Source organism: Equus quagga, chromosome 12 (assembly GCF_021613505.1).
Source record: "Equus quagga isolate Etosha38 chromosome 12, UCLA_HA_Equagga_1.0, whole genome shotgun sequence".
Classification (NCBI taxonomy): domain Eukaryota; kingdom Metazoa; phylum Chordata; class Mammalia; order Perissodactyla; family Equidae; genus Equus; species Equus quagga.
Genome location: NC_060278.1, coordinates 111,582,486 through 111,605,320, shown reverse-complemented (window position 1 = coordinate 111,605,320; position 22,835 = coordinate 111,582,486). Strand labels below are relative to the sequence as shown.

At 52.2% G+C, this 22,835-nt stretch overlaps 2 protein-coding genes across 9 annotated transcripts in view; both read right to left on the bottom strand.

The window, feature by feature from the left end:
• The window catches only part of DNAJC5 (DnaJ heat shock protein family (Hsp40) member C5), a 38,842-nt gene extending 38,514 nt beyond the window's left edge, over positions 1-328 (bottom strand). Inside the window, exon 1 of one of the 3 annotated variants that reach the window (XR_006891065.1) lies at positions 83-328. The gene's annotated coding sequence lies outside the window, so the exon portion shown is untranslated. The remainder of the gene's footprint in view (positions 1-82) is intronic. The other 2 variants (XM_046678649.1, XM_046678648.1) reach the window with 2 other exon arrangements.
• A 4,256-nt stretch (positions 329-4,584) lies between these two features.
• TPD52L2 (TPD52 like 2) lies at positions 4,585-22,772 on the bottom strand. 6 transcript variants are annotated; one of them, XM_046678829.1, is made up of 9 exons: positions 22,640-22,772; positions 19,784-19,929; positions 17,770-17,918; positions 16,496-16,555; positions 11,718-11,819; positions 8,406-8,432; positions 7,262-7,303; positions 6,110-6,158; positions 4,585-5,271 (listed from the first exon to the last, which is right to left on the bottom strand). In XM_046678829.1, the coding sequence occupies exons 1-9, from the start codon at positions 22,656-22,658 to the stop codon at positions 5,176-5,178; spliced, it is 690 nt and encodes a 229-aa protein (XP_046534785.1). In that variant the 5' UTR covers positions 22,659-22,772; the 3' UTR covers positions 4,585-5,175. The 6 variants fall into 6 exon arrangements, with proteins under 6 accessions (XP_046534785.1, XP_046534786.1, XP_046534787.1 ...); XM_046678830.1 differs by lacking the exon at positions 8,406-8,432; XM_046678831.1 differs by lacking the exon at positions 16,496-16,555.
• Positions 22,773-22,835: the final 63 nt, after the last annotated feature.

The following is a 22,835-nucleotide window of genomic DNA, read 5'->3' as shown; positions in this document are numbered from 1 at the left end:
CCCCGCGGCCCCGGCGCCCCCTCCCCGCGCTCCTCGCCCCGCCCCGGCCTGACGGAAGGCCGCTGGCCCGCCGCGAGCTCACCTGTCCGCGCGCCCGCCCGCCGTCCGCGGCCCCCGTCTCCGCGGCTCCGCTCCTCCGCTCCGCGGCGCTGCTGGGCGGCGGCCCACGCGCTCCTCAGCCGGGTCTGCGCCTCGGGGACCCGGGGCGGCGGCGGCGGGGACGGCAGCGGGGGCAGCGGCAGAGGGCGCGGGAGCAGCACCGGCAGAGGCGGCGGGGGCGCGCACGCTCACGCACGCTCACGCACGCACCCGCACCGGCGCGCGCGCTCCCGGAAGGACGTGGGCCCGGCGGGTAGGAGCCGCGGGCGGGGCAGGCCGCGCGTGCGCCCAGAGCGCTAGGAGGAGGCTCCGCCCATGCGACGGCCTATCCCCGAGTGACAGGCGTGGGCAGAGGCTGTGGAGCGCCCTGCGGGAGGCCCCGCCCACGGGGGGCGGGGCCTGGGTGACGGCACGTGAGGGGGCGGAGGCACCGGAGCTGTGGGCGGAGCTCGCACCGCGGAGTCGGAAGGGGCGGGGCCGAGCGCGGGGGCGGGGCCTGTCCGCCAGGTGCTCTCAGGTAGACCGGCAGGTGCTGCAGCGAACTGCACAGAGGGAGGGATGTGGAGACTTGTCTTGCAGCTGAGTTTGCTCAGCGCTTTACGTAAGCTTGCGGAAACGTAACTGTCCTCGTCAAAGAACGGGATAGGCAGCTGGTAGGAGACAACCCGGAGGCCAACGCCCCCCAAGCCACTATTTGGGACTGACATTTGCTCATCCCTGGAGCGCAAAGACGGGACTTCCTTTCTTCCCAGTCACCGAAGTGCCACAGCCATCTATCCAGCTACCCTCCCAGAATCACCCTCAGACAATGGTGTGGAAGGGCAGGAGAACCCACTTCCACTCACTTCCCTTCCTGTCTAGGTATGACCCCTGCTCATCCCATTGACCCCCTGAGGGAGAGAAGACCTGCTCGTCACTTTTCCCTGTTACTCCCTGTAACCATAATAGTGCTACCGTTTATTGAGTGCCTGCTCTGTGTCTGGTACACCGGTATGTGCCAGTTTTCATCCAAGAAGCCACCAAAACAGAACTTTCTGATCAGTGTTCATGCCTCCTCACTTCCACTCTCGCTCATTGGCCATTTTCCATTCAGCAGAGTCCTCTTAGAAATAGAGATCTAATGACATCCAAGTCTTCCTATGACACACTGAGTAAAATCCAAACTCTGCCAACAAGCTCTGGCCCCTGTCTACCTCTGCCGTCTGCTTACAACTCTCTTCCATCATGCCAGCCTTGAAGCGCCCACTTTGTCCCAGGCTCAGGGCCTGTAAGTGGCAGAGAGCTCAAGAAGTCTCCTGGCAATCATTAAATCGTGCAACATCAAGCAGGCAGAAGAAAAGGCCTATGAAAACCAAAAAGCGGAAAGATTAAAATCTACGTCCGTTGATTCAAGAGGATGAAAGATTTCAGGCTAGAATCATAGCACTGAAAGAACAAAATGGACCTTGTGGCAATTTCAGATTGAAGCTGTGTTCACCCATGTTGGGAGCTGCAGGAATGAATGAATCAGGCCTTACTGAGTCCCTTCTTGACCTAGTAGTTCCACTTTAGGGATATTTGCCCTAAGAAAATGTTTCCAAATACAGAAAAAGCTGTGTGCACTAAGCTGCTCTTGATTGGTGTCATTTATGGTGAAAATGAAAACCTGTCCACCTGTACAATAAGCACATTCAAAGGGAACAGCATAGTTATTAAAAATGTATAGAAAGGCTACATAATCGCATAGAAAATTCTTGTGATAGTTCCTGAAAGTAAAATGAGTAAGACGCATGATATATAAAAAGTACATTATGACAAGTATGTTTATAAATAAATAAGCCCATTTAGAGAAAATAAGACAGGAAAGGTACCTGTCAAATGTCACCAGTGGCGACAGTCAGGCCCTGTGCTTTACATGCCTCTTAACTGGGGAGACAGACCCCATTGCCCACACCCCGAGATGAGGGAACTGAGGCTCTGGAGAAGCAGGTGCTGCTGCTGCTCTCCAATGCCAGTCCCTCCCACTCTGTCCGTGGTGCCAGTTGACCCACCAGTTACTCCAGTTCTCCAGGTTCTCCAATCTCATCTCTACAAATTGATTAGAGAATACCTTGTCTTCTCCCACAAATGGAAGTGCCAAGCCCTTCAGAGCTGGGTCCACATCAGATTCACCCTTGTACTCCATAAAACCTAGCAGACTCTTACCCAAAGGGCATTTAATTATTGAATAAACGAAGACCACATGGAACCCATTTCAAACATAAATGAGGGGAAACGCTGACTGAAGGCAGCGGTGGTGCCTTCTGCCCTTTGTACCAGCTCCCTGTTGTATTGGACTGTCGTGCTGGAGTGTCTGTCTCATACAATTTGAAGTCACTAACTTTCCCTGCTGTTACATCTGGGGCAAGCCCTACTCTCTGACCCCTAAGGAGGTCCAATGATCCTAGTAAAGGGGCTTCCCACTGGGAACGCTCAGGATGCCAGGAACGGACATGTCTGAAGAACCAGGGCAGCAAAGAGCAGTGGCTCTCCCTCAAAGGGCCTCAGAGGTGGTGTGGCTGGCACTCCAGAGAATCGCAGGAAGGAAACACAGGGTGCAGAACACTGTATGCCACCGTTTGAGTAAGAAAGGGAAGGCTGTGAGAATACACATTCCTATTTGCTTGCTTTTGCATGAAGAGACACTAGGAAGATAAACAAGTACTAACAGTCATCATAGAGGGTGGGTGGGGGACCGGCAGGGACCAGGCACATTTTTGCTCCTGCCTTGTATCCCATTTTGACTTTTGACCCCTGGAGACCTATTACCTTAAAAGATTTAACAACAAAGGAGTCCTCAAATCACCTGGGGACCCACCAGTGCCTCTGCACACCCTCGAGGCAGGCCTCACCTGGCAGCTGCCGCGTGCCCTTGCCGCTATCTGGAACCCGTCCCCACGTTTTGCCTATGTCACCTTAGTTCATCTTTGCTCCACACTCGCCTTATTCATTCAGGGCTTTGTCATTTACCCATCATTATCTTCACATGGTCCTATCTGCAGAGCAAGGACTTGAGGATGGGACAGCCAGCACACTGCTGATGGAAGAGCGTGAGCCTCTTTCCTGATGCTCACTTCCCAGTGAGTGAGCTCCCTCCGCCTGTGTGAGACCCAGCGAGAGCTCTTCACTGACTGAGGGATGCAGGTAGCCTTTCTGCACTGCAACAGCTGGTATAACTGCAGCTAGATGCTCATAGGACTCCAAGCTGCTGTCATGCCAGGCCCGGCTCCTTCAACAGGGCAAATGCTGGCTTGCACAACTTTTGCAGCTCAGCCTTGACCTAACTGGAACCTGGCCAGCTCCTCCGCGCCCTCCATGTCCCTTCCTCAGGGACTCCACAGGTTTGTCAGCACTATATTCTCTCACAGCGTGCTCTGTTTTTCTTCATAGCATTGGAGATTTGGAATCTGTCTTGAGGTTATCTATTTCCTGCCTGCCTCTCCCTGGCTGTAGGCTCATGACGGCAGGGATATTGCCTGTCAGTTTACTTGCCACTCTTTCGTCACCTTCCTGAATGAAGACACACCACACAAGCTGAAGTGGATTTTTCCCATAATAAAGGAATGCTTTATTGACAAATTACCCATTATTTACTTTAAGGAAAAGCTAAATCAGTTACTACCCGTGCACCCTGCCTTCTCCTGACACCCCAACTGAGAGACTCTACCCCAGAGAAAGAACGCTGAGTGCTCTTCCCCTGGCACAAGCACGGCCTGCAGTCCTCTCGGGGGTGTCTGAAGTGATCAGCACACACTCAGCACCGGAGAATTCACTGCCATCTCCCAGAAGCAGATACCCACAGCAGGTGCAGATGCAAGTGCAGGCAAGGCCTCTGCCTGCTAAGAGCCAGTAAGGCACGGAGCTGCCCCTTCAGACACACCCGACATGTGGGGCCCTGGGTGAGAGGTTGCTGGGGCATGGCAGCTTTAAAATGGGAAAGAGATCTTTGTGGCTCCTGAGAAAAGGGGACAGCAGAGTTCCAGCAGGCCTCAGTGCCCCAGCCCCAACCTGCCCTGTAGGGTCCATCTGGTGCTGGCTTGTCCCCGGCTAGAGGTGCTGAGCAGTAACGTGCCGCAGGACCTGGCCTGCACAAGGGCACCTCAGCAGCACTGTGGAAGGTGCTGCTTTTCTTTCTCCTGTCCCCCACCCCCAACCCCAGAGGCCCAGGAGCTCTTTGGCCAGCGGAAGTTGCCACAGTTGTTGAGAGGAGAGAGAAGCAATATATACTGGGATAGTGTGTCAGTGAAATAAAACACACCACTGAGACAGGCATGCTGCCACTTGGGCTAGATGCAGAATTCTACATAGTGCTCAAAACCCCTAAAGAACCCTCATTTTTATATATAAAAACATTATAAACCAATAAAGCATAAGGCGATGTAAGGCTTGTATTTCAGCTTGAGTCCAAAGAAATAATATTTTCTAACTATGACACTAAAGCTGCTTTGCTTAGTTTTAATTTTTGAAAAATCCACTGCATTTAAAAAATAAAGAATTTGCTTTTGTTAAAGCTAGATCATTAGTGTAACAATCAGGCAGGTGCTGATAATCAGTTTCTTTTCTGGAGGGTTTCAGAAAATGGACAGTTTTCTCGTTTAGCATCTTGAAATAAAAACTGCAGATTAGATAGGGCTTTCTGGATGACTCTTCCCTCTGTGACTTAGGGAAGGAGTTAGGAAATACCACTTATTTTATACTTATCGCTCTTCCCATTCTTTCAACATTCTGATGAACTAACAGGTTCCCAAAGAGAACTTGGGCTTTGGCTCAAGATGCCGTGGGACCTGCCACCCTGTCCACTTCCCGCACCCTGGGAAGGACACACAGTGACCTGCTGCATCTACCAACTTTAGTGTGAAGCATCTGTGTACAAGACTGTGTTCTCTAACTCATGTGAGTGCAGCGGCCACGTCTACGTGTGGATGGCAGGACTGTCCTCAAAACCAGCTCTTTGCGCTCACCAGCGGCCCGGCCGGCTGCTCCGCTGCGCAGAGGTGCAGTTGTGGCGATGAGAGGGTACTTGCATGTGTTCCACGGCCGGGCGAAGCTGCTACGGGCTTAGAAAGGCGTGTGATCAGGCAGGGGCTTGTCGCCACTCCCAGTCGGGGAGGGAAGGTTGTCACTGCCATTCTCTCTGCCACCCACAACCTTAGACTACAGATGGGAAAAGACCAAGAAAGAAAAACTTGAGACAGAGCACACAATGCCAGGCAGGTCCTAGGCCTGTGCTGGGAATTCAAAGTGTTCTATTCTCTACATAAATTTATGTAACATCAACACTGCCTAGCAATAAAAAGGAACAAATTACTGACAGGAAACAGGCTAGACGATCTCAGTGAATTATGCAGAGTGAAAAGAGCCAATCCCAAAAGGCTACACGCTGTACGGTTCCATTTATGTGACACTCTTGGAATGACCAAATTATAGAAAAGGAAGAGCTGAGTGGTTGCCGGGGGCACGACAGGATGAAGGTGGGCCCCATGAAGGATTTTTGTGGGGATGGAACTCTTCTGTATCTAGATGTTTTGTTTTGTTTTTTAAAGATTGGCACCTGAGCTAGCAACTGTTGCCAATCTTGCCAATCTTTTTTTTTCTCTTTCTACTTCTTCTCCCCAAATCCCCCCAATACATAGTTGTGTATTTTAGTTGTGGGTCCTTCTAGTTGTGGCACGTGGGACGCCCCCTCAGTGTGGCCTGATGAGTGGTGCCATGTCCGTGCCCAGGATCCGAACCAGCGAAGCCCTGGGACACCGCACTGGAGTGCGCGAACTTAACCACTCGGCCACGGGGCCAGCCCCCGTATCTAGATGTTTTGACGTCATATTCTGCTTGTGATGCTGCAAGATGTTATTGTTGGGGGAAACTGTATAAAAGGCACAAGGGCCTCTGTATTAATTCCTAAACCACATGTGAATCTACAACGATTACATAAGTTTATGGAAGCAACAGGTCACACCCCATCAAGAAAATCGGATGGTCCAGGTACAGTTACCTTTATGGTCCCAACTCGATCTTCAAATGACTTGAAGGTTGCAGAGTTCCTTTAAAGAGAGAGGGAACAGGCGTCACTATAAGGAGCAAATGGTTGTGTTGCCCTCCTAAATCTGAAGGGCCTCAAGGTTAGGGTCATCCTCTGGAAAGATCCCTGACAGCATCCTGAGAACTCACTGCAAAAATGTAACAAGCTAAGAAAAGGAGAAGGGGATACACCCCCTGCAGCTAACATCATTCTGGAGACTTCCCCAGGTCAGAACTGAGCTCAGCCACACCCGTCAACTGCAAGGACCGAAGACCTGCATGCCACCAGCTGGTGAGACCCAGATTTCACCTGGGCAAACTGCAGAACCCTCACCTGGGCAGCAGGTGAGATGTGGGGCACATTTCTGCTGCACCCTAAATGTACATGTACTAGGGTTATGAAAAGTCCCACGTGTTCTTCAGACAAATCTCTCACAGACGTCAAGCAAAAGGAAAAGCAAGGACAATTCTGGGACAAGAGAGTGATACAGAGGCAGGAGAGGAGAAAGCAGGCCAGCCCCAGTCCCACCCAGCACCCTCTTACACAACCAGCTCTCCCCTCACTGGCTCGCCGCCCTGCCCCCAGGCCCCTGGAGGCAGCCTATCAAGGACTCCCTGCATGCTCTGGGGTGCAGCAGCTGCAGCAGATTCTCCTGGAAGGAGGGCAGGAACTCACTGAGAGCCAGGGCTCCAAGGAAGAGCAGGAGAGAACGCGGGCGGGGGCTCGCAGGAGGGACAGGCCACAGCTCTGGGGGTTCTAAGGAGACCAGGGCTCCCCTCTAGGTGGAGATAAAAGTCTCCAGAACAGACTTGGAGATACCTGAAGCCTCCCAGGTGCCAGGTGAATGTGTGAGACTCTGTGCCCTCTCTGGCCCGACCCCACGGGCAGGCCTGGAAAGTTCCAGATGGAGTCCAATTTGGCACAAGGGTCTCCTCTGAGCCTCATCCCTACTAGCTCTTCAGCCTAGAAGGGGTCTTTCCCAACTCTTAGCTGACAGGAGGCTGCCAGGGGAAGGAGGTCCTTGGTTCAGGGATATGGGAAGTACAAAGCTGACCAGCAGGAGCCTCCCGCTCCCACCCAGCTCCCACCTGGCTCTGGGAGCTTTGGAGCGCAGGCGTACATTACCTCATGGCCGGCATGCTTATCGAGTGGCGGATGGAGTAGCTGCTGCTTGGAAGCATGGTAGAGGCAGAGAAGGAAGCAAGAGTTAACACGAGGACAAGACCACATTCACTATCCTCACCAGCTCAGTGCACACAGGAACCTGACTGCAGGGTGGGCAGTGGGACCCCCACTCCCAGCAGTTGGAACACTCTGGCCACCACACAAGAGGAGCCTTGTAAAGCCTGCCTCCCCAGGAGGAAAACTCAACCCAAGGCTCCTCCCTCTCGGCTCCAAAGTCACCCCAGAAGTGAGACATTCCTGAGGGATGGCATTAAAATAGGGAAACTAAGAAGACCGAGGACTGGAGCTTTAAAAACCTTTTGGTACAAATAGATGTCACATGTCCTTACTTGACTTCACAGCAAGTTAAAACATTTTTCGGCAAAAGAGAAACCACTAGGTCAAGTGAATAAAAATATTTAAAATCACAGATTGTTCTGGAATTGGGTTCCAGACCTCGAAGCTAGAAGAGTGTGTGACATCAGAGCACTGGTGCTGGCCTGGAAGAGCACAATTTAATCAGCAAGAGATAAAGGACCATTTGGGAGGGTGTCTAACTGGGTCCCCACACTGCTCTAGTGCAGAAAGAGCTCTCAGCAATAAACGAGGCAAACTCAACCGGAAGGGACAGGACTTCTTCTCAGGAGGAGGAGGAAATGGGGGCCGTGCTTTGAAGGAAGATGTAAAGAACACGACAGCTGGAGGGTCCAGCACGACCCTCTCATGTGAACATGTCTCTTTTTGGGAATAAACTTGGGTGTTGGCTGAGATGGATGTGCTCCATGAGGCTGGTTTGGAGTAGGCAGCGCCAGCAACTGGGTGTCAACACAACCATTGATGGGGAGGCCAAGGAGGAGTCCCTACATCAATCGTGCCGCTGGCGACGACCCACGCGACCACAGCTCAGGAAGTGACAGTGTACACTCTAACACACTGCAATCAATGCCTGGCCAGCCTTGTGTGCTGGGCAGGGGCGGCCTCTGGCCGTTCCATTACCTCTGTCTCACCCTCTTCATCCAGCACAGCCTCCCACGGGCCAGCCAGAGTGCACCCTGCCCTGAGTCAGAAAAACATCTTCCACAGGTGTGCCCCACATCAGGCTTACCTAAAGGAGTGCGAGAACGGACGAGCCCTACGAGGTGGCAGCAGCAGGAAAGAAGAAATGCAGCATTAGGAGAGGGAGGCCAGTGCCCACCCTGCCCCTCCACACAAGCTCCAGAAGGCCACACAGGGACCCCTGTGACACCCCTCCAGTCCTCACACTGCCAGGGAGAACAGAACATGCACCCCATGTCCAATCTCCCTGAGTCCCGACTCTGCAAGGGACCATAGGTCCATAACCCTATCTGGAGCTTAGAGGGAAGAAGCCCCAAAGAGAAGAGATGTGGAAAGGTATGAGATGGGCCATGCAACTCCACAACCCTCAGAGTCTGGTGTGCCAACACCCAGAACCCTGAGTCAGCCAGGCTTGGCCAACACACTACATGGCAACAGACCAGCCAGTGTTCTCTGTGGAGCTTCAGCTGGACCAGAGCACACACACACACCACACCGATCTGGACCCCTTCAGGGCTGAGCACTTTGCACTGGCTCCATCACCAGGATGACAGAAGCCAACCTAGAAATGCACGCATGTGTGTCCAAGGGCAGCTGCCAGCACGGGGAGGGGCACAGGGCCACCTCCACTCCCCAGCCAGGCCCTCCACCTCTAACACTCTGGAGGCCACCCTCAACCTGGTGGTCATTTCAGAAGTGACACACACACAATCACATGGCCTGATGTGCGCACATCACTCAGGCAGGAAATCTGATTAAGGTTTAGAGAAGACGGGTGACTTGTTAAAGGTCACCAAGCTGGACAGAAACTCAACCCTGCTTCAACCCAGCCCTTGACTCAAATCCAGCTCCCACTCCCTCTCCCAACCCCTCTCAGGCCAGGGCTGTTCCTGGACAGGCACATTGAGAAAACCACCAGGGGGCAGTTGTCCTGAAGGACTTGGCCCCACACAGCAGCCAGCCAGGGATCTCCCAGCCCTAAACTCATGATGTAAACCTCCCTGAACCTGATTTTCTTTTTTGAGGAAGATTATCCCTGAGCTAACATCGGCCGCCAATCCTCCTCTTTTTGCTGAGGAAGACTGCCCCTGAGACAAAATCCGTGCCCATCTTCCTCTATTTTATATGTGAGATGCCTGCCACAGCATGGCTTGACAAGCAGTGTGCAGGTCTGCACCTGGGATCCAAACCGGCAGATCCCAGGCCACCAAAGCAGAACATGCAAACTTAACTGCTGCACCACCAGGCCCAGACTCCCTGACCCCGATTTTCACTCTCAAGAAGCAGTCAACTCTAAACCTTGGGCTCTAAACTGGGGAGGTTAACGGGCCTTGGCCTCAGAGACCACCTGAGGCCATGTGCTGAGACTCCACCCGCTTGTCCAATTTCCACCAACGGTGCTCTGAACACACTCAAAAGTAAGTGAGAATACTTAAAATGAGTGAATAATGCCAAAAGTCAAAGAGAACTTTCCTAGTAAAGAATGTAATTTAAGCACAACAGCATTTATTGCTTCCTTCAAATGCTGTTATCAGACGAGCATTTTGAGGAAAGAACAGGCACAACCTGACACACTGCTCACTCCATGGTGCGGGGACTGCCTGCCTCACCCTCTGTGGCTATCCCTGGGAATGAGGCCAGGCCACCACTGGCATGTGATCAGTCTGTCACCAGGCTTACCACAGTGTGGCTCAGGTGGCCAAAGCAGGTGTCCCAGAGTGCAGCAGCGATGGCGTCCCATCTAATTTCAAACGAAATTTGTTACAGGAACACACTCACAAAGTCAGCTGTCAGCAGATTAGTGTGAAGCCTTGGGAGGGATCACTGCAGACCCTCCTTGCTCCTCACTCAGAGCCGCATCTTGGGGAGAGTGCTCCCTCTTGGGTCCAAATCACAGCTACAGCAGGCAAGGCCTGCATTTATACGGTACCTGCAGGAAGCCACAGCCACAGCTGCTCAGGAGTGTGCCCAGAGGCCCAGGTGTGGAGGGCACACTCCTTAGGCACAGAGGAACATATAAAACTGCGTACTGATTGTTCAGCTTCTCCAAAGGTTTGAAATTTTTCAAACTAAAATGTTGGGGGGTGAGATAATTACGTCAAACAAAAATAAAAAGTGAGCACAGCTCTAGGTATAAGCCATCCTCTGCTTGGCTGGGTGGGTCCCCGGGGGTGTGAGTATGTGTTTTTGCCTCTGGCTAAGTGGCCAGGGCAGAGCCCCCACCTTGAGGCCCCACAAGGCAATCACCAGGCCTGTGAGGTGGGGAAATACCTAACCTAAGCAGACAGGGAGAGAGCTCACCCAAGGGTAAGAGATGAGGAGTCAGAGCTGGGTGGACCCCCTTGGCACTCAGCATGCCAAGCCCACAGGCACCACCACCATGTGATTCTCAACTGTAGGAGGACAGGAGCCTGAAGACGAGGTGGGGGCTACAGGGAGGCATTCCTTGAAGTCCAAAAGTGAGGGGACTAGTCCCAAGTATGGGTCAGGGGCCAGGGCAGGGCTGGGCAGCAGCACCCAGGGGCCAGGGCCACAGCACTGGCAAAGACCTGCATTCCACCCTGTCATTCACCGATATGCGTTTCATCCTAACAACCCCAAGAGGGAGGCCTTGCCGAGGACACAGCTAAGAGGTAGCTGACCCAGGATTCACCATGGCACAGAGGCCACTCCCCTGGGCACCGTGCTGTGTAGGAAAGGCGGCCTAGTGGGCATGGCCAAGGAGCCCAGAGTAGGAAATGCAGGGCTAGCAGCAGCCCAGCTGGATGAGGGCATGGCTGTCAGGCTGGGGTGCCGCCATGTGCAGTCCAACAGTGCCTGAGCCACCCCTACACTCCCTGGCCCCAGGCCCTGCTCAAGAGGCACCTTTGGTGGCCATGAGGGTCTTATCAGCCTCCAGGAAAGAACACTCAGTCGGGGCTCCTGGTGTGCGACCGCACATTCTCTGAGATCCGGGCCAGGCAAACACAACAAGGAAACAAGCTTGACCTGGACCTGTCCTGGCTGCTGGCCCACCCAGACTGACAGCCCACCTTGACACTGACCCCCAGGCCGGAGTCACTTTCTCTCAAGGAGACTTCAATGAGAAGCATCCACCTTCAACAATTCCAAGCATCAGAAGTTACCCAAAGGTACCAGTGACCACCCCTCCCCCGAGAAATACAGAAATGGCAAAGAGGCAGCCAACAGGAGGCAGACGCACCCTGCAAACGAGAGTCTGTGAGCCAACTGGTCCGGGGCTGGTATGGCCACATATGGAGGTGCATCTGAGCCATGGGGCTCCAGCAAGTTTCCCGCAGAACCTCTGATGGATCTAAAACCTCCCCTGACTCAGGGCAGGGGGCCGGGGCAGGTGTCTCACCTCATGTCTCCTAGCTTCCTGCTGATGGCAGAGCCCATGGTAGACAGGGCAGCTGAAGTCTTCTGTCCCGCCTGCGAGAGAGTCTCCTGAGTCTTCTTGTAGCTGGGAAGAAGAAACACCAGTTCAACCAACCAAGCAGAAGGGGCAGCCACCACTCGCAAGCAAGGACACAGAGTGCCTGAAAAGTGCCCAGAAAGGAGGGAGGAGCGGTCAGTGAGTGCTCGCCTGGTCACCATGGAGGGGACACGTGTTCAGTCTCTGGGGCGCCAGGGGACCTGCAGCGAGGACAGAGGCGGCACTGCCAGGTCAGGGCCTCCCATCCTGCAAGGATACTGTTTTCTGATCTTACTGTAATTGAAGTTCTTGTCCTCCTCATTTGATAATTACTTATCCCACTTTCCTTGACTCCTCTCAGTGACTGACTACTCGGGAGGCACGGGATCTGCCTGCTGCAGAGAAAACAGGCCCAAGGGCCATGAGTCGGGGGCAGAACCAGAAAAGTCCTCACGAGTCCCTGTCACTGCATTCAGGAAGCTCCTCCCTCTCTCCTCATGTAAGACAGTCCTCTGAGGGGAGAAAACACAGCCCAACCACACTCATGGTGAACGCATCTGACAGTGGGACACGCGGCCTGTGGTGTGCCGGCCTTCACAGACTGAGGAGCCCCTCCAGCCCACCATCCTTCTGTGCTGTCTCTACAACATCCTTTCAGCACTGGGGAGACCTTCATCTCACGCCACCATTCTCACTCAGTGCAAGGAGGTGGTCTTGGCTCTTAACAAAGACTGCCTTTTCCCTGCCCTCCTGCCTTGTCCACCCACACACGGGTGCATCACATGAGACATGGCTCCATGACCTTGATGTCAGCAAGACGGGCAAAGGTGGGCACAGGCCAGGTGCCTTGACCACAGGACGGCAAGGACACCTTGAGAGCTAACACCTAGAGCTGCCGGCCCTCATCCAGCTGCCACCACAAAAAAAAGACACAGCATCCTGAACCCAAGAGCTCCTTTCTGGTCACCCCAGCAACCCTGAGGAAATAACAGCTAAAGACAGCAGGGCTCCCGAGATGCCAGTCTTCTCTCACCCTGCCAGTGTCAGCAGGTCACAGTGGGCAGTGTCAGACGGCACCAGCAATGGGTCTTCTGAGCCCTTCCCTCCCATTTGTTCCCACTGCCACCTACAGGAGGCCCTATGTGAGCACCTGCTGCCCTCCTCCCTCAGGCCAGTCTCCTGACCACTCCAGCCTGTCCACGCAGGATCAGTTTCTGCCGTGACCCTCTGATCTTACCATTCTGTGGGGACTGCCCTACCCTGAGCATCCCAGGAGGGACCTCCCTCTACCTGACAGTGGCCCACTCACAGCACAGTGGGGCTTCGGGCTTCACTGGTGTCCAGAGGACCCAAGACTCAACACATGTGCTGCTGCCTAGCAGGAGAGTGTGGAAGCATCCTGAAGTCACTAGAACCTCGAATTTATCTGTTCCCAGGAAGGTCAGTGGATTCTGGAACATATTGTAACAATGGGAAGAAAACAGTTTCTAAAACCATTGCTGAAAAATTTGCTTCTGGGGGCCGGCCCCATGGCCGAGCGGTTAAGTTCATGTGCTCCACTTTGGCGGCCCAGGGTTTCACCGGTTTGGATCCTGGGCGCAGACATGGTACTGCTTATCAGGCCATGCCAAAGCAGCGTCCCACATGCCACAACTAGAAGGACCCACAGCTAAACAACTAAAAAATATACAACTATGTACTGGGGGGCTTTGGGGAGAAAAAGAAGAAAAAAAAGAAGATTGGTAACAGTTGTTAGCTCAGGCACCAATCTTAAAAAAATTTGCTTCTGCATTTCCTGGAGTCAATAACTAAAAAGAGGTCAGTTCTGAATCCAGGCTTTAGACAAATTTGACTACCTGAAATCCCCTCCCCTGTGACGGTCTGAAATTAACAGGAACTGAAACAAAATCCAATCACCTTAGGGGCTGGCCCAGTGATGCAGCGGTTAAGTGCGCACGTTCCGCTTTGGTGGCCCGGGGTTCGCCGGTTCGGATCCAGGGTGCGGACATGGCACTGCTTGGCAAGCCATGCTGTGGTAGGCATCCCACATATAAAGTGGAAGAAGATGAGCACGGATGTTGGCTCAGGGCCAGCCTTCCTCAGCAAAAAGAGGAGGATTGGCAGCAGATGTTAGCTCAAGGCTAATCTTCCTCAAAAAAATAAATTAATTAAAAATCCAACCACCTGTACAGAAACCCAGAGAGCTGCATGGCTGGAACCTGACAGGGTCACCCAAGCAGAGGGGCAGGGTCTGTCCTAGGCCACAACTGATTGGCACTGAAGATGAGAGTCCACATGCTCCTTCCAGGAGGGTCCCACATGGACTCTGGGTAACCCCCCAGGCACCCTCTCACCTGACAGCACCTTTGCCCAGGGCTGCCACCCACACCACAGTCTGTCTCAGGCTCTAACAACACTGTGGCAATAAAGGTGCAAAGGCACATCCCTCACAATGCAGCCTACTGAGGAAAGGCTCTGGAGCCTTCTCTGGGGTCCCTAATTTGCAGTGCCTGGTAGCAACCCCAACCCAAGACCTGGCCTGACGAATTGCTTACATTTTAAAGTGAGTAAATTAAGATTAACTACAAGAAATAGACCTCTGTGCACCTGGAGCCATGGTCGTTATCTACAAAACACCAGGTACAGGCAACTAACAACATGCAACACTGAATTTCAGAAATACAAAGTCAGAACACATCTTCAAGCTCAGGTTTTCCTGGAATAACAAATACGGAAGACCATGTCAACATTCTGTGGTTTGTTGAAGTAAAAAACAGTCTGAAGCAGAAGATTTAAAGAAAAATCCTGACAGAATCTCTAATTTGCACCCACGGGGCCAAGTCTGGGAATCTCAAGTTGGAGTGAACACACGCCTATGCCGTGAGTCCTTATGGATGGGGAGGAGAGCCCTGAGGGTGACTCAGAAGGGGGCCCGGGCACTGAGCCACCAACAGGAGAGGAGCTCGCTGTGGGCGACTCCACAAGGCAGCACCCCCACCAGACACCAACGAGAGGCAATTTCCTCGCACTCCACAGCCCTCAGCATTTCTAGGGTGTGGAAACGAGGCGACACAAGTGACTCCTTCAGAAACAGGAACCTCCAAACAGGGGCAGCCACAGTACAAGGGTTAGACACTGTCCTCACCTCACGGTCCAGACAGGGAGGCTGAGCACGGGCGTGGCGGGGCGGGCTGGGGGCAAGGGTGTGCTCCTGCTGCACCTTCCCCTCCCAGTGCTCTGGGCAGTAGAACCTGCCAGCAGTCTCCCTGAGTGACAACTAGGGAGGCACCCAACAGGCACCCCCAGCACTCCTTCACCTCAGAGTGCAGAGCAGCCAATGAGTCTAGCCACCCCATCTCCTGAGCCGTGCTGTCCCCTCCTCCTGGGCTGTCAATGCCCCGAGCCCTGGAAGCGTCACTTTGACAACTCTTCACCAACAAGACTGCTGGTGAGATTGCAAGGGAATGGCCACTGCCTGGTATAGCTCTTGGAAAGGGCCATCCTGTTGGCCAGACTTCCAGGCCCAGAGCCACAGGTTTCTTTCAGAGGAGCCAGGACTGTATTTGCAATGGCATCGTGGCAGCTTTATGGCAGCTGGTTTTACCGAAGACCACTAATCCCCTAAGGCTGTTTTCAGATCATCCGCACTATGCGCCTGCCTGCTGCCCAAACTGCACAAATGACACACTGTCTCACCTGAACCTCTGCCCCTCGGGAGAGGCACCGCCGAACAGCCCTGAAGACACAGCACACCAGTGCTCCCAGAACACCGATGGCAGCAAGTGCTTGTCATGCCAAACTACACAAACACAGTGAAACACGAATCAACAGAGTCCCTGGCACTGGCTCCCCTCGTGGCATGAAGCTGGAATGGCACCACGAGCACAGCCGGCCAACCTGGGGTCCCAGGCACCTTCAAGACAGCTCAGGAGCAACACCGTCCTTTCAGCCCAACACGGAAGGACATTCTGCCCATGTTCTCTGGCAACCACGACAGCACTTCCCTCTAAATGAGAGACAGGAAAATCCCAGAAGGTGACCATTTTTAAATATTGTCCCACCCAGTGCAAACAAGTTGGAATCAGATTGGAGCACAGTGCTATTATCTCGCTTAAGGATCTGAAATAAAACATCAGGAGTCATATACGAAAAGCTACTCATGCGCATTTCATGCTCTGCTAACCTTCCATGCGGCTGCCAGCTTGGTGCTTCTCAGACAAAAGGGACTCCTTCAAGATCCCACTGGCATGACCTGTGCCATGCCCCCTACTCAATTACCACCCCTAAGTTCGAGAGAAGTTCTGAGGACCCACTAGCTGGAGCTAGGTCCGCAGGAGAAGGAAGGAGACCAAAAAACAACATGAAAATCACCAACATCAGTCCAGATAGCACTCAACTACTGTGCCCGCTCTGAAGCCAAGGAGCATCTACTGGCCAGAGACAGTGCCCGAGCCCAGCTCCGGCCTCTGTCTGAGGGACACGAGTCACACAGAGGGAAGTTTTCAGCATGGTCTGGTGGCTGAGTGAATTTCCTTCAGCAACTGCACCCTGTCCCACGAGAGTTTAAAGGACCATTTCACTTCTGTTTGAGAGGAGAATTATATTAAAACTAATTTGCCAAGAAACACCAGAACCAGGCTTGTGCCAAGTGTGCACAGCCTCTTTGTCCCTAAAAGGAGTGTCAGGGAAGAAGAGGAGGGAGGTGCTGATGGAGAGGCACTCACAGGTCCGACTGGGTCACTTTCTCATTCCACTCTCCAAGTTTCTCAGAAGTTTTCATATAGCTAAAAATAGAAAGTCTGTGGTAAATTATTTAGAAAAACTATTTCAACCCAGGTTTCAAACTGCAGGTTAAATTCCAGGGAAAACGGAGGACCAGCTGGCAGGAATAGTGAACCTCCTGCCCGTCTGAGAACAAGGTCTGCCACTTCTGCTCAGCACTGCTGTGCAGGCCCAGGTGAGGCCAGGAGAGGAAGCAAACAGCTCTTCACCAGTCATGCCAAGGGAGGGCATGGTCACTCAGTGTATGATGGCTCTTGGGGACAGCAATGGTGTGAGGAGCAAGCAGGGCACAGCCCGTGGCCCCAAACACTTCTCTGACAGTCACCCTTTGGGATTCAAAACCTATGATTTCCTAGGACAGAGAAACGGGCTTTTCACAGGTGAAATTTATGAAGTTCGATTCAATCCGTCTTTCTTCAGGCACGCAGCTTCTTAAGACAGTGGGAGGGGCCAGCCTGGTGGCGCAGAGGTTAAGTGCACATGTTCCGCTTTGGTGGCCTGGGGTTCACTGGTTAGGATCCCAGGTATGGACATGGCACTGCTTGGCAAGCCATGCTGTGGTAGATGTCCCGCATATAAAGCAGAGGAAGATGAGCACGGATGTGAGCTCAGGGCCAGTCTTCCTCAGCAAAAAGAGGAGAATTGGCAGCAGGTGTTCACCCAGGGCTAATCTTCCTCAAAAAAAAAAAAAAAGACAGTGGGAAACATTTCCCATCCCGCCACCTAGGAGGATACACTTCAGAGGAGCCATGTAGCTGCACTCCCCAAATTCAAGAGAGCCGAGTCACATCTGAGTCAGAGGTCCTGGGATTGTGATCATGTCACACTCATGAGAAGGACCCATGGCCACCTCAGCAAACAACTGAGCTATGGAGACGAAAGGAAAGTCAGTCTCATTAGGACCTAATAAGTGTTCTCTCAAATTTAGACCCTAAAACATATTCTTCTCATCAGTTCCTGCTTGGACCACTAGCTAGTGTGTCCACCCATCTTTTTAAAATATGTGTAGACTCCAAGCTCTTTGAATAAATACAAGAACGGTTGCTAGTACACAGGGACCCTGGCTGGCTGCCTCCAAACAGGCACACTTGATCCCCTTGTTCCTGTGAGGCGCCTTGACCCTAAGAACTCAATGGCCATCAACAAGGCAGAGGCACCACGCTGGTGAGCACTCTCTCCAACCATCAGGTGTCCCCACCAGAGAGCAGGTACCTACGCGTTAGAGACCTGCACATCATGCCAGCTCCTGGACAGGTTCTGCTTCAGGCCCTCCAAGGCAGAGAGGCCCAGCTTCCTTTTCAGCTCTCCACAATGTCTCTCCTTCGCTGCCAGAACCTGGCGCAGAGTGACAATTTCTTCTTCCACCTGCAAAAGCGTGCAGTTGACACGATCAGCTACCACTATTGCAGGAAGTGACCAACATGCTTATACACGCTGCAATGAGAGGTTTCTCAGAATTATGTAAGGACTTTCCGCTTACAGAAACATAACTCATCTTAGGAATAGAATATACAGCAACATCTGTTCTGTTTTCATCTGGTACTAGCACCCCAACTTCTTCTGGAAAACTGTTGTCCCATGCCCCCAAGCCAAGTGATTCTGGAGGGGCTACCAACCACTGTGCCCACCTGTAGATGACTAAGCAAGGCCTGTCAGTGCTCTTCCCTGGGACTGGGCACTGGTGACAGGAGAGGGAAGCCCCTTTCCCTCTGGGTTCCCGGTCTGGGCTTGGAAAACAGGCGCTGGAACTGCAGCAGCCAGGTCCCACCTGCACTGTGGGGACTCCACGTGCAGTGGGGAGGAGCAGAGCTGACAGAAAAAGGACGGCCAGAGACCCAGGTGACAGAAAAATAGCCCTGATGACAACATTCGTGCTCCTGAAGTCAGTTCCAGGCCTTGGCAAAAGCCAGTTACACAAGCCAACAGTAAATTGTCTTTCATGCTTAATGTAGTTTGAGTTGGGTGACAGAAAGAATCCTGACAATAAAGACCTGAACCTTCTCAGGTTCTAAAAAAAAAAAAAAATGTGACTTTAGAAAGGAGCCTCTTTTAGAGGCTTACTACTTTGGAGTTCTCAATATTTTCAGCTTCTATGGGAATAGCTATTCTAAAAAAAAAATCCCTTTCCTAGAAAAGTGATTGCTTGCATTAAGATGCTAAAAAACAGCTTAGAGCCCTGTGTATCACTAGATTCTGCTTTAGAAAATAGTTGAAACAAAAAATAATTAAAAAACATAGGATCATCTGAAGCCAAAGTATTGCCATTCACTCCAGCAGTTACAGCCAGTGACTAGAACGTTCCATTTATGGTGGGATGACCAACAGGGCTTAAGGGCATGTAATCTAGTTGTCTTGGGGGACATGCAAGTTGAAAACTTTAAGTGACGAAATAACTTCTTCACTTTGCAATTCAACCCTGAAAAAGACCTTGTGGTTTTAGCCTCTAAACCAACATATTCCTAAATAAAACACAAAGTCTAAGTCTGCCTGGATTCTCGCTGCTTCTCCCATAAGCTTCGTTCCATTAGGAAGTAGCTGTACGCTTCCCCCGTGATCGGAAACCTGGTCTTGGGGCTGGGGTTCGTCTGCACAGCTGGCTCTCCTCAGCCCTAGGACTAGACCAGGATGTATCCAGATGAGCTCATCTCTGAAGACACGGTGGAGGCCCGGGTCAAGCAGAGCTCCAGCCTCTGCCTGACTGGACACTACAGTCAGATACTAACAAGTTCATTTCACCAGATTCTAGAATCTCAAGTGAGTCACTATTAGATCCTACATCACACAGTAAAAACAAAAACTCTTGGCAGTTGGTTTGAATAAAAATTATACTTGGAGGCTTTTGTTCTTAGCTACTGTTTCTTCTTAAGGGACTCTCACTTAAAAAAGATCACATAGCACTTTTTACAAAACAAGCATTTTTAAAAGAAAAATTAAGATCCAGGGGCAGATAGACTGCTGGGGTCTTGAAAAAGTCAAGTGTTAATTCCCACAGAGAGACTCCCAGCAGATGGTATGCTCAGAGCACCGTCCATGTGTGGACACTCTCCTCATGGACACCGACAAGGTCCAGGCACACAGAAAGTGAGGGCAACAAAGAGCAGTTTCTGTGGGGCTCTGGGGATGACCTCCAGGGCAAGCTCCCCAGAGCATGCCCAGCACTCTGGCCCCTCACTAGCCTGAGAGGGCCTCAACTCATGGTCACCCCAGGACAGACAGCCAAGATGCTGCACCTTTGCGAGCTCAGCTCTGAGCTCCTCCTCCTCAGCCTCCGACAGACCCTCCACAGCAGGAGTCTGGGCAGCCACCGCCGTGTCGACAGGGACATCTGTCATGGAGTCGGACAGCAGACCTTTGTTAGGAGAATTCAGGTTGATATCTGCAAGGGACAAAATGAGTCAGGCAAGAAATCACAGAGCAGTAAACAGAGCAGAGGTCTCCACCAAGGGCGAAAGCAAGAGTGAAAGGACAGGGTGTAGGGGAAGAGGGGGTGGAGTCTAACAATGCCTCTTCTCTGAAGGTTTCTGCAAAGATGGTTTGGGCCATCAGATGGAAGGCAGCCACATCTCAGGCAGCCAAAGAGCCTGGCGCAAGGCAACTGTCCCTAACTCTGGTTCTCCCCGTGGGAATACTAGCTTCTGAGACAGGAAAGCTTTGCTACAAACAAAGCAGCCTGATCTAACAGATCTTCCATTTTGTAGAGCAACGGAACTTAATAGGCTATGAACACAACAAACAGCACTTTCCAATCAAGTGACCTGCCACTTAACTACACACAAGGAGCATGCGCTAGTCATTCAGCCCGTGCCAGGAGTGCACAAAACAAAAATCCCCTTTACTGCATCCTCAACCCTCATCCTACAGCAAGGAGGTCACAGCACGTAGTGAGGCATGGAGGGAACACTGCCTCCACACACCTCTGCTACACCCAGATCAGGTTCAGACTCCTGCAGTCACTATTTCTTCTTCACAAAGTGTATCTTCCTGTCTGCACTAAAAGTTGACAGAATATCACACAAAGAAAAACGGGTCTACTTCAGTTCTTTGCAACTCCAACCACACAAGTGTCACATGGTACTTTTATACAACCGAAAGCATCGAAAACATCTTCCATTTTCATCAGCACATTACGTGAAGAAACAGGCTTTGTATGTTGTCTGGCAAGTTTTAAAGGTAAATTAAAATAAAAGGGATAAAGGTTGGAAAGAGGTAAAAGTCTCTTTAATTGCAAATATGTTTGTCTACTGTGGAAATCCTAGAGTCTAGTAAAAACAGATTGAATGCACTTAAAACCAAAGATGTTTTACTGAGCTGGCTCACTCCTTCACATGTCCACACAGCTGGAGCTGGCACCTTCCTGGCGCTCAATGGATGTTTACTAAATGAAGCATGTCCCCTTTATCAACTGATTTTTTTTTTTAAAGATTGGCACCTGAGCTAACAACTGCTGCTAATCTTCTTTTTTTCTCTTCTTCTTTTTCTCCCCAAAGCCCCCCAAGTACATAGTTGTATACTGTAGTTGTAGGTCCTTCTGGTTGTGCCAGGTGTGACACCGCCTCAGCATGGCCTGATGAATGGTGCCATGTCCGCAACCAGGATCCAAACCAGTGAAACCCTGGGCTGCCAAAGTGGAGCACGCGAACTTAACCACTTGGCCACGGGGCCGGCCCGATTATGATTTTTAATTGAGCTCAATCTACATGATTTTACTTCATGGTTTGTATCCATTATGTTGAACCTACCCAAATTTAGTAAATGCTTTAAAATCTCTACAATTTTTCTCTTTTATTTTTAACAAATAAATGAAGGCCTTTACACATTTTCTGCCTATAAAGCTAAAATTGGATCCTATGGAAATCACCACCAGTTCAAAAGTGGACACTTACCAAACACGCCGGGCACTGCACAACCGCTCTGCGTGACACCAACCTCACCAGCCCAGCAGGGAGACACTATTCACATCCTAAGGTCTCCTGATTTAGAGAAGAGGAGACTGGAAAGTGTCTTACCAAAAGACCTACAGGGAATAGGCACAGGGCTGGTGGCCGAGGCAAAACTACGGGGCTAGAGTCCTTCCCCGGGGTGAAACCCCAGCTCTCTTGAGCCTGTATAATCATCTGCAAAATGGGGCCAATACAAGGACCAATCTCAAAGGGCCATGCTGAAAATGGAAAAACATCATTTGAGAAACAGGTTCAGCATGGTTTCTGACACATGTAAGTGCTCAGCATATGTTTCCTGTCATTCTCACGATCAGAATCCAGTACTTGTGATGTCTACTTAGACATGCAAGTCAACAGTGAAAAGTCTCCTGAATTTATCAGAGCCCAGGACTTTTGATGCTTAATTATTTTGTATGTAGATGTCAAAAACAGAAAAACCTACAGACAAAATGTATCAGGACCCAGGAATTCCAACATTCGATTAATATGCTTAATATGATTCAAACGTTAGAAGAGCACCCAGAAATTATCCAGTGTAGTTATGTCAACATGGGAATTCAGCATCCCCTCTCTAGAGCCCCAGAGCAGAAGACACACTTATATCACCTTCTCAAGATTTTAATCTTCTGGGCCCGCTCCACACCCCCAGCGGCCATCTCAAACTGGCCCGGGGTGTCTGTTCAGGAAACAGGCCTGGCATGCTGGGTGTGCCCCTGACTCACTACATCCTTCCCCCCTCGAGACAACCCCTAAGTAGGCTGAGCTCCAAGCAGCGTTGCCACCCACGGGGCGCTGCGCTGAATGCGAGAACGGCTTCACCTCCTCTTCGCTCCCCGAAGCCGCGCACAACACCTCGGCCCGGGTCCAGGGCCAGATAGTGTCCCCGAGGGTCCTGCGCAGGGACAGAGGACGGCCGACCCTGCAGGCACCGGGCGGGAGCATAATGAGAGCCGCCTGGAGTGAGGAACTCACAACTCCGGGAATCGGTCCTCGGAGGGTCCACGCCGGGGGCGGGAGACGCGCGCCATGGCCATCGGGAGCTTGAGGCCGGGCGCGGGGAGCTGAAAAGGGGCCGCGGGACTGGGGACACCAAAGGCTGAGACGCGACCCCAGGGAGGGGCGGAGCGCGAGCCGGGCCGCGGGTACCTTGGCCTGCGGAGTCCATGTTCAAGCGGCGGCCGGGTTGCAGCTGAGGCGGGGGCCGGGGTCGCGGGCGCCGCGAGAGCCGAGCGCGCCGCACCGGGAGCCGCCCGCCGCGTACACACAGCCAACGGAACTGCCTCAGCCACCGTGGTGTTACGTAATCAGCGACGCGACGGCCACTTCCGCTTTGATCCGAGCT